Source organism: Cucurbita moschata, unplaced genomic scaffold, assembly GCF_002738365.1.
Source record: "Cucurbita moschata cultivar Rifu unplaced genomic scaffold, Cmos_1.0 Cmo_Scf00001, whole genome shotgun sequence".
Lineage (NCBI taxonomy): Eukaryota > Viridiplantae > Streptophyta > Magnoliopsida > Cucurbitales > Cucurbitaceae > Cucurbita > Cucurbita moschata.
In genome coordinates, this window is record NW_019268517.1 from 781,981 (window position 1) to 794,937 (window position 12,957).

Consider the following 12,957-nt stretch of genomic DNA (forward strand, 5'->3'; position numbering starts at 1 on the left):
TCAAAAAAAAAAAAAAAAAAAAAAAAAAAAGGAATCTTTGCCTAAATGTGATTTTAATTAATCAACTTAGATCTCAAGCAAACAAGATTAATTTTAATGCAAACATTAATCAAAATATCCTAACAAATCCCTTTTTAACAAATTATTAGAGAAGGGAAAAGGAGAAGGCAGTTGAAATTTTTGGATGCCGAATTTCTTAGATGCTCATAAGTTTAAGATAAAGTGTACCTTGTTCAACAGTTGCTGAGGGATGTGTGTAAGGCAAGCATTGATAATAACCAACATAGTAGGCAGACTTGGGAAGGTAATTCATATGCATTATTCCATTCCATAGGAGGAGTCCCACAACATTATTCAAAACACACTCAACTCAACTCACCACGAAAACTGATTACGAGCGAGTATAACGGACTGGAATACGCCGCTGTATCGGGCTCCTACAAGAAGGACAATCTTTCATACCTTGTTTTTCATGTAGTTCATTGCAGGTTGTGCACACCACCTGATGGGCACATGGAAGAAACACTACCGACATCTCCTCCGAAAGACACATTACACACTCCCGTTCCCGCTTCACACTCCCAGTTCCAGAGTACTCGTAAAGATCCTTCATCGATTCCGAGACATTCGGGGTCCAGGACTCGTTGTGATCTGTGCTGTTTCTGGTATCTATAAGCCTACTGGCATAACTTCCGTCGATGCCTCTCTTAAGAGCAGCAATTCTGGAAGAATCTGTCTTAAGTCTCAACTGAGATATTTCTTTTTCAAGCTTTTGGATATCGCTTTTGTACTTCAAAAGATTGTTTTCTGCTTTCAATTTTATTGTATCCTCCTTTGCTTTCAATGAAGCTTCAATTTGTTCTCTCTCCTTTCTCAATGAAGCAGCCTGCATGAGCAGCTCATCTTTTGCTCTCGCCTCCATTTTCCCTCTACCCTGAGATACGTTCCTTGTTAATGAGAAAGGGCCCACAAGTTGCCACGTAATTAATAGAAATAAGAGAAACAGAGAAAGTCAAGAAACGTTGAAACCAATAAGAAACATATCTCAAAACTAGGAACACAATAACAAAACTCAAAGGAAATATGTTCAAGATAAAACACACAGCATTTCAAAATTTCTTTTTTTCTTCTTTCGAGGGTATAAACAAGGTATATAATGCTCAAATCTTCAGAAGTTCATATGTTGTTGGAGAAGTAAATGCGTCGTATGTAAAACGACGCAAACCAAGACCAACCAAGCAAGAAAAGACGTATAAGAATTGAAATTGAAATTTAATATCGAGGAAAATAAAAAACAAACGAGGTAAGGTAATCTTAATATTGCACCTAAAATGAGATGCAACATCCACCTGTATAAGAAAAAAATCCAAGGATAACAATTTAAACCTTTTCGTAACATCCGTCATGCTCAACAGCTACAGAATTAGCTAAACAATAGGTTCAACAAGGAAATGGGAGAACATGCTCTAATGTTTTAAACGGGGAGAAAACATCAACCAGTAATCTGAAAACATACCAGGAACTAGGACAGCAAAAGTGTGCAAAATGATCTATGCAGAATAGGATTTAATTTCAATTGAAACACCCTAGGAAAGGTAACGTGGAGTACACATTGTTAACACCGCGTGGACTCCTTTCCTACGGCAGTTATTTCTTTTCGACGATCTACGGGTAAAAGCATAATTTAGTGTCTCATAATTATTCCTGGGAAGTAATGAAATTTTGATAAACCATCCAATTTATTGTCATTTTTCTTATGACCCCATCAGTTCAACAGTTGCGAGTTGCCAAAATTAATAATCAAGGCACAAAAGATTGTAGCTAAAACTCATAAGAGAACAAAGAATAAATTGTTAAAACATACCTCAAGTTGTTCCTGGACATCCCTGGCCTGCTCAAGTTCCTGTATTAGTTGTTTCAATTTTCGTTTTTCGACTGTGTGTTCTTCCTGAAACAACATTTTCGTCTTCTCCCATGATTGAACGTTTACTAGTGTTTTCTTTTCCCTCTTAGAAACCTCCTGAAAGGTAGCAGCTGATTCTGTAGCCCGTAATTTTGCAACCTCCATCTCCTGTCGTAGAGCAGCATTCTCCACCTCAAGCCTTCTAACAGCAGAGTTAGCAAGTTCAACCTGCCCACTAGCCTTGCACAATGCATGTTCCATCTCAGAAAGCTTCTTCTTGGTATTTTCCTCCAAAGTCTGCTTCTCCTTTTTCAGCCGTTCAACTTCCTCCTTTTCTTGCTTCAAAGTCTTTAGTTCAGCCTTGTCCTTACTTAGCCTCCTTGCAGCCTGCATGACCTTTTGATTGGCCCACTCCATCCACTCTTGCAACTGACTTTGTAATTCCCGAGCTCTTGGTACTAATTTCAAAACCATCTCATCCTTCTTATCCTTAGGAAACCACTGCCCAAGGGACTTTTCATAAGGCTTCTCAACAAAACTACTTGTAGAAGGCTCAGTATTGCAGCTGATAGGCACCGAGGGCTCATTGCTTTTAGTGGGCAAAGAAAGAGAAAGATCAGTTTCAGCTGCTGGTAGCGCAGAAGAAGTATTAGTAGCTGGTAATGCAAGTGGTGAACTAGGCGCAGGCATTGAAGATAGTACATTGATCTTAGAAAAAGGAGAAGCAGTTTTATTGTTTTCCAAGTTAAATGATAGAGAGGAAGAAGGAATGTCGATGGTGGTAGGATTATGGTTTCCATTGTCTTGGGCCACATCAATTCCCATAGCCTTGCTTATTTTCAGCGAAGCATTCTTAAAGTTTACTGCAGTGGAGCCTGAAACAGACTTTAGTTTCTTATCCAACATCAAACTCCCCAAACCAGTCACCTTTCCAGCTCTTGATGGGCCTTTCGGTCCATATGTTCGAAAGTTTTTATCCACATGAAGCGACTTTTGTCGTAGCATGTATTCTCTCTTCGTTATATTAGAATGAACCCTTCTGCTGCTCCCAATTTTTTCTTCAGCCACGGAAGTTTGAGGGTTTCCAGCCACATTAAATGATTCCCTAGCAACATCAGAGGCAGAATTTTGCAGTTCTTTATCTGATACTGATACACTTGAAAATAATGGGTCCTTTGGTTTAGTAAGATTAGGAACTCCTAGAGTGGCTGGTCCATCGGATTGAGAACTATGAGCACAGCTGATTGGAGAAATTGGCTTAAGAGGCTTAGGAAAATTCAACTCAGAGCTTTTGGCTTCTGCTTTTAACTGTGGGGTAGAGTTAGTTGAACCCTCATTCGAAGTCCCATCGCAGACACCTGCGTTAGACGGGTCACTATCCATTGTACATGCATGAGATACACTCATGTCACTGACCAATAAGCACCACATTGCATCGCCAGTGCTGAAGTAAGGCCTAACCTCTCGTAGAACACAAACTAATTCAGCTAAAATATATTTTTCTAGTTGCTGTAAATCCTCAAAATAGTGTTCCCTAGATTGATCAATTTCTTGGCCACTTCTAAGGAAAGCTAAGGTATTGTCCACTACATTCGACATGATATCTTTACAACCAAAACAAATGCCAGACCTCGAGATGGCTTTTATAGCAACCTCTTCAGTGAATCCAGAAGCAACAACTTTCTTGATTGCAGCCTTGAATATTGTGTCTAAATTGCATAAAATTAGTTCTACCAGCTGAGCTTCTGTAAGGTCACTCCAATCAACATCTTGGAACTCATCAACTTCTAGTTCCCCTCTTGGCCAGTCTATCCCAACATCAGGAGAGCCTCCATTGGACAATCCGAGATCGAGTTTCAATCCAGCAGAAAATTCTTGACTAATGCTACACAGATCACACGCACCGATTTGCCCCAGACTTGAACTAATCTCAAATTTCTCAGCTGAAAAATCATAACTCGGACATTCATCTTGAGATGAAGATGTGATCTTATTCAGGTCCCCTAAAGGTGGATCTGCTCGGTATTTCCTCTTATTCCTACTTCCTTTTTCCTGGACAAGCACTGAAGAAGGCCCATGGTTGCTAGTAGCAGGACAACTCGGCTTAGCGACCATTGATGCCATTTATCACTGTACAAGACAACAATGTATGAATACCTTAATCTAGCTATCATTTTTCCTCTTTCTCTCGTGTAGATAAATATACACTTCACAAGTAAAGGTACCAAACTTCTCCCATACCTCAATGCAGTTGGAAAACCATGAATATCAATTTTATGCAAACCGAAAGAAAGAAAAAAAAAAAAAAAAAAAAAAAAAACTATCATCGCATGAATGAATCATAAACACCTCAAAATTCATCAGCTGATGGTACAAACAAAACCAAGAACTAAACAATCCAGAACCTGGAGTATTCATCTAACTAAGAAACTAAAACGCATACCTCGAATCTCAGTATTAAAATCGAGATAATCAAAATCTGCGTCGGAAGAGAATAAATCAATCACAAAACAAACAAACACCGAAAGCAGAAACTGAAGAAGAATCTACACATGGAACACGAGCAAAAACTACATTCATCCAGTACCAAATTCATCGCGAATTGAATACAAAAACCAACCTCGTAGATCCAAGGAACTAAAAACTTAATGACCAATTATATATTGGGAAGAGACTGGTAAAAGTACAGAAGAAGAAGATCCTCCTCTCCTCCAAACAGAAACTCGAGAATTGAATGTTGAAGAACCAGCAGGGAAACAATCCGCAGAAACGCACCCGATTCAAACTGGCGAGTTGGAAGAATCGAAGACTGGAAGGAAATACAAAGTCAGAAGAATATCGATGAAATCAGAAAGCGAAATCCATGTAAGAAGCTTTTCTTTCTTTCTTTCTTTTTTTAATTTCTTGTGGTTTTTTTTTTTTTTTTTTTTTTTTTTTTTTTTTTTTTTTTTTTTTTTTTTTTTTTTTTTTTTTTTTTTTCGCTTCTTATTTTTCTTTCTGTTTACGATAAAATATTAAATTATTGTGAAATTTAAATGAATAAAAAGTTTTTTGTTTTTTGTTTTTTTCATCTTGAGTCAACTCATGAGTAAACAATTTTGAAAATTGTACAATATTTTCCATAAAAATAATAACAATAATCTAACACAACACATGCACACTTTTGCATAGCACATGTCCCGATGGATGACGTGGAGAAGACGCGAGGGAAAATTCGATAAAGGACACGAGCATATTTAAAGTGTCACACTAATTTCACGTACCCATGTTAGGGGCATAATCGTCATTCTACTCCTCNGCGTCTCTCTCTGACGGAAGATTTTGGCCTCAGGCGTTGCTGAATTTTAATGCTTTCTTTTTGGCTTTCTTCTTAACCTAACCAGGGTTATCTGAATTGCCTTCTCTAACTTACCATGGTTAAGTACCTACCAATCTTTACATATATATATAAATGGAACAATTTTTAAATTAGTGGCTAATATTTAGAGTCTAAATACTATATATATAATGCATGTTAAAATGGTCTCCAATTGCTGATGTAATAAATATTACCTATTTCGGAATTTTTCAATTAAAATTTTAAAAATTATTTTCTTTTCACGTCTTATAATAAAGGTGCATATAGATGGAAAAAAATCTTTCGAAACTATTTGAAATTTCCAAACAACTCAAATAGAATTAATAGAAAATGTCGACTCGTAAACTGATCCAAAATTTTTTTATTTTCTAAAAGTTCAATTTTTATCGTCCTCAACTCATATGAACACTTGATATGTGTTTTAATTGGATTTGTTCAAGTATAATAAAAATAAGAGAGTTAACTTAAATTTTTTAAAATATTGGTTGTATTTATTTATTTATTTATTATTACTTTATCCACAAAATAATTATAATAATAATAATAAATTTTCTAAATTTAGGAATTTGTTTTGGTGGGTTGTCGGTTTTCTTATTTAATAATTCTTATATTTATATAAAAAAGTATTAATGACGTCATTTATGTTAACATGATATACATATGTTGTGTTTTTTTCTCAAACAAAAAATATTATGCAGACACGTAATATGTTTATATTAATAAATAATATAAAAAGGGGGCAAGTGGACTTTTGGTATATAAATTGGAATTTTGAAATTTTAGAAAGAGACATTTTAGTTTAAATGAATGAAAATTACAATACTTAAAAATATTTTTAAATATTTAAAACTTATTTCTTATTTTTTATATTCTTTAAATAGTTTAATTAATTTTAAACTTTATTAAAAAAATAGATTTTTAGCAAGTTAAATATTTGAGTGTATAAAATATTTGTTGAATGCTCGAAGTGTGCTCTTCTATAGCCAACGAACAGTGATGGTGTCTTCTTCATCAGTGACGTGACAGTTTAACGAGTGATTCAACTCTTATCCCAGAAACTAGTGGTTATTTTGAGCTAAAAGTCAACCTTTGACGTTTAACCACAAGCCAAAAAAACCTTAAATCAATATTAGTTTGGAATTAGAGGACCAAACCAACGAACACCGATGATGTCTTCTTTAGCAGCGACATGATGATTCAACGGGTACTTCAAGCCTTGACCCATGAACTAGGGATGATTTTGAGTTTGAGGTCGGTCTTTGGTGCTTACCCACAATCCAAAGGACCTCGCAACGAGTTACGTTGGACTTATCTTCTCTCTTCTTTGAAGCTCACTGATCCTAATTAACACGTCATTTTTTACATTAAAAAAATTAAAATTTGATATAAGTTAGTGACAATATCCTTAAAATATAAATTTATTAATAAAATAATATTTATAAATTTCATAAAATTTTGGGCCAAACAAAATTGTTTTGAGATGGGCCCATGAAGGATATCTTATGGGCTTGGGCCCATTTGAACACAGGGTTTAGTAAATCAATATAAATCTATTAGAATGTAACCAAATTGTCCAAAACTAAACCTAATTTTTGTTAATACCGTAATTAAAAATAATAATAATAGTAATAAATAAATAAATTTCTCTTTATAAATAGCCCACCGGCAAGCTTTTTCAATAGATACGTCTTATTCCACTTTTGCCCCTCTGCAACCGGTCGTGATCATTATTCATTTTTTTCAGGAAGCTCCCAATTCAAAATCTCGCATTCCATTTGTTCCGATGGATCTGTTTTCAGTCTTCTCTGCCGACGGACCTTCGGAACTGTCCGATGCGGAGGAGGAACAGGACGACAACGACCACGACGATGATACGGTTTCTAATATCTCCAATACGAGTTCTGCTTGGAGCTTCGGCGGCCTGATCAAGACTCTCGCGACCACGTCGGAATCTGTAATTTCGAACTACCGCCGTGAGCTTGAGGAATTAGGATCCGGATTGAAGAAGGAGACATCGGTGATTCGAGACGTCGCATCGCGTGCCGTGAAGGACCTTCCGACGACGCTCGATGTCGGTGCGTCCGTTGCGCAGGAGTCGCTGGAGTCGGTCGGCCAAGCCATTGACGATATCGGTAGTGCCGTTTGGAAATCGACTTCGAAGATTATCTCACATGGTAGGGATACGTTATTAGCTTCTGATCTTGTTTCGGGAAATCATGAAAATAATAGCGATGTTGTTCTTTCGTCAAACCAATTAGGAAGTAGCAATAGTAGAAATCTCGAATTCAAACAGTATAATAGGTTCAATACGCAATTGATTGCGATTCAGCGAGACCTGGATACGTATTTGGAGGAACCTAAGGATTTAGAGGATTACAAAAATTGGAAATTAGGTTTTGTATTGGAAGATAAAGAGCAGGAAATCGATAATTTGATGAAAGAAAGCGAGGATGTTCGGGAGATTTATCGGACGATAGTTCCAAGTACAATCGTCCGTGAGTTCTTCTGGAGTAGATACTTTTACAGGCTTCACAAGCTTAAGCAAGCAGAAGAAGCCAGAGTTAAGCTCGTGAGGAGAGCCATTTCTGCAGAAGATGAGGAAGATTTGAGTTGGGATGTTGACGATGATGAAGAAGAAGAAGGGAATAATGCTGAGTTGCAGTCAAAGGATGAATCCAGTGGCGCTCTCAGTACTGAGAAGAGAGAAAGTGACAGTTCAGAGAGTGCCATCTCTAAGAAAATTGCTGTTTCTGATGATCCAACAGAGGACAGTAATAGGAAGCTGGAAGAGAAAGTTGGTGAAAAATTGGCTGCAGATGGAAGAGGAGACAGTGGTGATTCCTGCAAAGACAGCGACATTTCGATCATTTCCAGTCGATCTTCCGGGGAAGAAGAACTTGGATGGGATGAAATTGAAGACATTGGAACCATTGATGAGGCCAAGAACAATACCTCCAGTAGTGGCAGTGCACAAAAGATTGGTTTGATCAAGCGGCTGATTGTGGCAGAGGAAGAGGAGGATCTGAGTTGGGAAATTGAGGATGAAGATGAATGTACTAAATCATGAAGAAAGTAAAATTTTGTTTTCTTTTCAAAATCTCAACTTACAGTTCATAGACTCCATGATTTGGTGACTGCTTTCGTTGATAAAAAGCATATTCATTTGGGTTGTGATCACTGTTCATATCTCATTGTCCGTTGTACAAATTGGCTCCTCTATTTGTTTCATCTGGGTGTTGATCACAGATTACAATCACTTGGAAGTTCGAAACTTCCAAAAATTATTGAATGAGGCAGTTTAGTGGTTGTCTCACCATAATCGTCGGAGGTAGATTTCTTTTGCAACTTATTGAGCGATGGGATTAGAACACGAACAGAACTTCTTTTGCAATTTCTTTCCTGTACATTAGATTATACAAAATTGTCACGAATACAACTCAACCAATATTGAAATGATTATGAAATCAATTGAACTTTTAAACATTTTGTTTTTGTTTCCAAATCCTAAACAAAATATTATTTATCGAACTTTTGATCTATTGTTTTATGAATGGACTCGAGTTTCGTTTTGATAGTAATTTCTCGACAATAAGACAGATTAATATATCTCACGAGTATATAGTGGATCAAATTAAAATTTTAAAGTTGTTAAGATCCTTTCTCAATTTTTTGGTATGTGAATAAATTTAAGAACAAAATCCATTTGAGGAGTGATTAGCTTTATAGTCTTGATGCCACCTGCAGTGTACAGTTTGAGAGTAGATCAAAAATGGAAAGAATTATGTTCATATGATGTTGAAGAGCATCGTGGACTTCCCTTATAGAAGAGCGCATCTCAGACGTGTCAGAGTGGGTCGGTGGATGGGCAGTGGCAGTCTGGTAGAGACGAGGACAAAGATGATGAAGCTTATATGTTGTAATCAACCACCACTGTTCATCACAGACGCTCTTCTAGCCCTTGGATCTAGATGCCCAGCAGATCGCCGCGGTAACTCAGCCTTTCACGTTAGTCTCTCTCTCTCTCTCTCTCTCTCTCTCTCTCTATATATATATATATATATATATATTATAAAGATACACATATAAATAATATATATATATATATACCATACAGTGTCGCGATTGATTGTTAGCCTAACGAATGGTCAAGCCCTAGGGGGCGAAGGTTGAAGAGGATGAGGGGCATGGCCGGGCGGATAGGGAGAAGAATTTTCCGTTTGGGTTTTGTGAGAATTCCGATGGTGCTATCTCGCGGCAGAAAGTATTCATAGAGGATCTCCGGTGAGTTTGATATGCTGTAATAGAGGGAATTGTGTCGGGGGTACGGAGTCCTTGCAATCCGCAACGCTTTGCTTCTCTCTCTCTTCATTGATGGACAAGCTTTTGGGCACTAACTTGACGAACGTCACGAGGTAGAATTTTTGTTCGTTCTATTGTTCCTTTGAATTTGCCTGTTTTCTTCTTGTTCGTTGGTTCATTTCATGGGGACTGGTTTTTGGTCGTCTGAGGATCTGTGATTCTTCTGATTTCAGTTCGTTTCTCTGTCTTTTTCTATCTTTTTACACTTGGAGAATTTCGTTGGTTCTTCTGTCTGTGATGCATCTTCTACAGTAGGAAGTTATGGAATTCTATTTCGTTATTTGAGATTGTGCCATAAGAATATTCTAATAGAAGAACTGTACGCTTGAGCTTACTTGCTGCAAGTTTTTAATCCGCTTCTTCTCTTACGAAGTGATTCATCTTTCTGGAACTCTGTTCTTATGCTGTTCTTTTCATAAGATGTCTTTTGTTTCTACTTTTGTCTATGCTCGAAAGAATCTTGCCTGAAACTGCAACCTCGGGAGCTCATTGCTTTGTTGTTGTTTTTGGTTTCTTGTTCATTTGCTGTTATTTGATGTGTGTTCTGTAATTTGCAGTTCAGATACTGATCTTAACAATGAACAGTGTGAGAATGCTATGATTGTGAAGGCATATCCAATTGATATGGTGCGTGCAACAGATGAACTGGGTGGAGAGAATGATGGGAATTGTATGCTTGAACCATTTGTGGGGCAAGAGTTCGATTCATCTGATGCAGCACTTAATTTCTATAGTTCATATGCACAGCGTGTTGGATTTAAGGTTCGAATAGGTCAGTTGTACAGATCACGAACTGATGGTACGGTATCATCTCGCAGATTTGTGTGTTCAAAAGAGGGGTTTCAGCTTAGTTCACGCACAGGCTGTCCAGCAGTCATACGAGTACAGAGGCGTGATTCTGGGATGTGGGTCATTGACCTTTTTCACAAAGATCACAATCATCACTTTGAGCATGATGATGGGGGGGAAACCCTTCCTACTTTTCAAGTTAAGGCTCCTAGATCTGCAAAATTGATGGTTAATGTTTCTCATAGACGAAAAATTCATCTATTCAAGGATGTTGAACATGCCTTCTCCTGTTCTTCAGGAATTATTGATTCAAAGCATTTAAATGAGAGAGGAAACGTAATACCACCAAGGGGTGAGCCTTGTGTTGGTCTGGAGTTCAATTCAGCAAATGAGGCATATCAGTTTTATAACGCATATGCTGCAAATGCAGGATTTAGAATACGCATTGGTCAATTGTTTCGATCAAAAAACAGTGGTTCAATTACATCGAGGCGATTTGTGTGCTCTAAGGAGGGATTTCAACATCCATCAAGATTAGGCTGTGGGGCGTTTATGAGGATCAAGAGGCATGAATCTGGAAAATGGGTTGTAGACCGCCTTAAGAAAGAGCATAATCATGATCTTGAGCCTCAACCAGAAACTCAAAAAAGAAATCTAACAGTTTCGAAAAGGTTCACAGGGGAACTGAATGGTGGATTCGAAGGCAAGGAACCAGTTAACTTGAACTATGGGATCGTCATCAAGAGAACTCGGGAGAACAAAATTGGTAGTGATTGGTACCCAGGTCTTTTTGAATATTTCCAATCCAAGCAAGCAGAAGATACTGGATTCTTTTATGCTGTAGAAGTTGAGAATTCTAACTGCATGAGCGTTTTCTGGGCAGATGGAAGGTCTAGATTTTCTTGTAGTCAGTTTGGTGATACCATTATCCTCGACACTTCATATAGGAAAAGTGCTTATGCGGTTCCATTTGCTACTTTTTTTGGAGTTAATCACCATAAACAACCTGTTCTTCTTGCCTGTGCTTTAATTGCTGAAGAATCTGTGGAATCCTTCTCATGGCTGTTTCAAACGTGGCTTAGAGCAATGTCAGGTTGCCACCCACTTTCAATAATTGCCGATCAGGACAAGGCGATTCAACAAGCCGTCGCCCAAGTCTTCCCCCGAACTTTACACTGTTTTTCATCGTGGCAAATCCGGAAAAAGGAGCAAGATAATCTTAACATGCTGGATGAAACTTTTAGATTTGAGTATGAAAAATGCATTTATCAGAGTCAGACTGCTGAAGAATTTGATGTTGGGTGGAACATGCTTGTGGGAAAGTATGGGTTGAAAGACAATGCTTGGTTTAAAGAGATGTACATAAAGCGTAATAACTGGGTTCCATTGTTCTTGCGGGGAACATTTTTTGCAGGCATCCCCACGACTGACAATTTCGAATCGTGTTTTGGTGCAGCATTCAATGCTCAAACACCACTTGCAGAGTTCATTTCTCGTTACGAAATTGGGTTGGAGAGACGCCGTGATGAAGAAAGAAAAGAGAGTTTGAACTCTCTAAACTTACAAGGTTTTCTGCAAACAAAAGAACCAGTAGAAGAGCAATGTCTAAGGCTCTATACTCACGCAGTGTTCAAGGTGTTCCAGAAAGAACTCCTGCACTGTTACAGATATCTTGGGTTCAAGATTTACGAGGAAGTGGCTCTCAGCAGATACCTGGTGCGTCGCTGCGAAAATGACAATGAAAAATGTGTAGTCACAGTGATATCGACAAACCTGACGGTGAATTGTAGCTGTAAAATGTTTGAATACGAAGGGATACTGTGTAGACATATTCTGAGGGTGTTCCAAATATTAGGAATAAGTGAAATTCCACCCCGCTACATCCTACACAGATGGACTCGAAATGCCGAGTATGGAACATTGCTAGATGTGGACACAGATGGTGGCCCTCAAGAACTCAAGGCCGTGATGCTATGGAGCTTGAGAGAAGCTGCTTGTAAATACATTGAGGCTGGTGCAACATCTCTTGAAAAGTACAAACTTGCATATGAGATCATGCGAGAGGGTGGAAGGAAACTCCGTTGGCAAAGATAAATATGGAGGTTAGATAGATATCTCTGTTCTCAATTTTATACTGCATGCACATGCTTCTTCTTCTTCTTCTTCTTCTTCTTCTTTTTTTTTTTTTGGTTGGTCAGTGGATGACTTTAGATTGTGATCCAGAAACCATGATATTGAGTTGTGGGGATGATCCTTTTCTGGATATGTCATACGTGAATGTTTATAATATGTAAATGAAAAGAATTTGGATTACTTAGAATGAGTTTATATTTGAATATAGCGTCTAACCGAGCATAGTTCAACTAGTTAAACTAAAAGGTCATAGGCTCGAATCCACGCCCTCGTATATTGTTGATTCTTTGAAGTGATACAACTCGTATAACACTTGAAGATAGATCCCTTTTCAGGGCAGTCGTCTAGACAATCACCATGAACTTATAAACAACAATTATCCAAGCCTTTTTTTTTTATTTAATTTTGTATTTTC

At 37.7% G+C, this 12,957-nt stretch overlaps 4 protein-coding genes across 10 annotated transcripts in view; 2 read left to right on the top strand and 2 right to left on the bottom strand.

The window, feature by feature from the left end:
• The window catches only part of LOC111456233 (putative TrmH family tRNA/rRNA methyltransferase), a 5,778-nt gene extending 5,406 nt beyond the window's left edge, over positions 1 to 372 (bottom strand). Inside the window, exon 1 of one of the 2 annotated variants that reach the window (XM_023098152.1) lies at positions 229 to 372. In XM_023098152.1, the coding sequence (XP_022953920.1) occupies positions 229 to 285 (57 nt within the window). In that variant the 5' untranslated portion in view covers positions 286 to 372. The remainder of the gene's footprint in view (positions 1 to 228) is intronic. The other variant, XM_023098081.1, reaches the window with a different exon arrangement.
• On the bottom strand, positions 186 to 4,840 carry LOC111455308 (putative E3 ubiquitin-protein ligase RF298). Of its 5 annotated transcripts, XM_023097112.1 has the most exons (4): positions 4,524 to 4,840; positions 4,347 to 4,382; positions 1,865 to 4,033; positions 186 to 934 (listed from the first exon to the last, which is right to left on the bottom strand). In XM_023097112.1, exons 3-4 carry the CDS (start codon positions 4,025 to 4,027, stop codon positions 392 to 394), a joined length of 2,706 nt encoding a protein of 901 aa, XP_022952880.1. In that variant the 5' UTR covers positions 4,028 to 4,033; positions 4,347 to 4,382; positions 4,524 to 4,840; the 3' UTR covers positions 186 to 391. The 5 variants fall into 5 exon arrangements, with proteins under 5 accessions (XP_022952880.1, XP_022952965.1, XP_022952723.1 ...); XM_023097197.1 differs by lacking the exon at positions 4,347 to 4,382 and having other exon boundaries at positions 4,605 to 4,840; XM_023096955.1 differs by lacking the exon at positions 4,347 to 4,382.
• Positions 4,841 to 6,960: 2,120 nt separating this feature from the next.
• Positions 6,961 to 8,489, top strand: LOC111456031 (BSD domain-containing protein 1-like). Its single transcript, XM_023097771.1, has one exon. It carries the CDS (start codon positions 7,045 to 7,047, stop codon positions 8,326 to 8,328), a length of 1,284 nt encoding a protein of 427 aa, XP_022953539.1. The 5' UTR covers positions 6,961 to 7,044; the 3' UTR covers positions 8,329 to 8,489.
• A 372-nt stretch (positions 8,490 to 8,861) lies between these two features.
• LOC111455604 (protein FAR1-RELATED SEQUENCE 7-like) lies at positions 8,862 to 12,731 on the top strand. 2 transcript variants are annotated; one of them, XM_023097383.1, is made up of 3 exons: positions 8,862 to 9,266; positions 9,376 to 9,673; positions 10,183 to 12,731. In XM_023097383.1, the coding sequence occupies exon 3, from the start codon at positions 10,218 to 10,220 to the stop codon at positions 12,501 to 12,503; it is 2,286 nt and encodes a 761-aa protein (XP_022953151.1). In that variant the 5' UTR covers positions 8,862 to 9,266; positions 9,376 to 9,673; positions 10,183 to 10,217; the 3' UTR covers positions 12,504 to 12,731. The 2 variants fall into 2 exon arrangements, with proteins under 2 accessions (XP_022953151.1, XP_022953139.1); XM_023097371.1 differs by having other exon boundaries at positions 8,864 to 9,266; positions 10,178 to 12,731.
• The last annotated feature ends 226 nt before the right edge of the window (positions 12,732 to 12,957 follow it).

What these genes read in the sequence shown, in the direction of transcription:
- LOC111455308 (XM_023097197.1), bottom strand. Translation starts at nt 4,027, where the DNA reads ATGGCATCAATGGTCGCTAAGCCGAGTTGTCCTGCTACTAGCAACCAT. An exon ending in ATGTCCAGGAACAACTTGAG is followed by an intron (nt 935 to 1,864) that starts GTATGTTTTAAC and finishes AACGTATCTCAG; the next exon opens with GGTAGAGGGAAAATGGAGGC.
- LOC111456031 (XM_023097771.1), top strand. Translation starts at nt 7,045, where the DNA reads ATGGATCTGTTTTCAGTCTTCTCTGCCGACGGACCTTCGGAACTGTCC.
- LOC111455604 (XM_023097371.1), top strand. Translation starts at nt 9,633, where the DNA reads ATGGACAAGCTTTTGGGCACTAACTTGACGAACGTCACGAG. An exon ending in AACTTGACGAACGTCACGAG is followed by an intron (nt 9,674 to 10,177) that starts GTAGAATTTTTG and finishes TGTAATTTGCAG; the next exon opens with TTCAGATACTGATCTTAACA.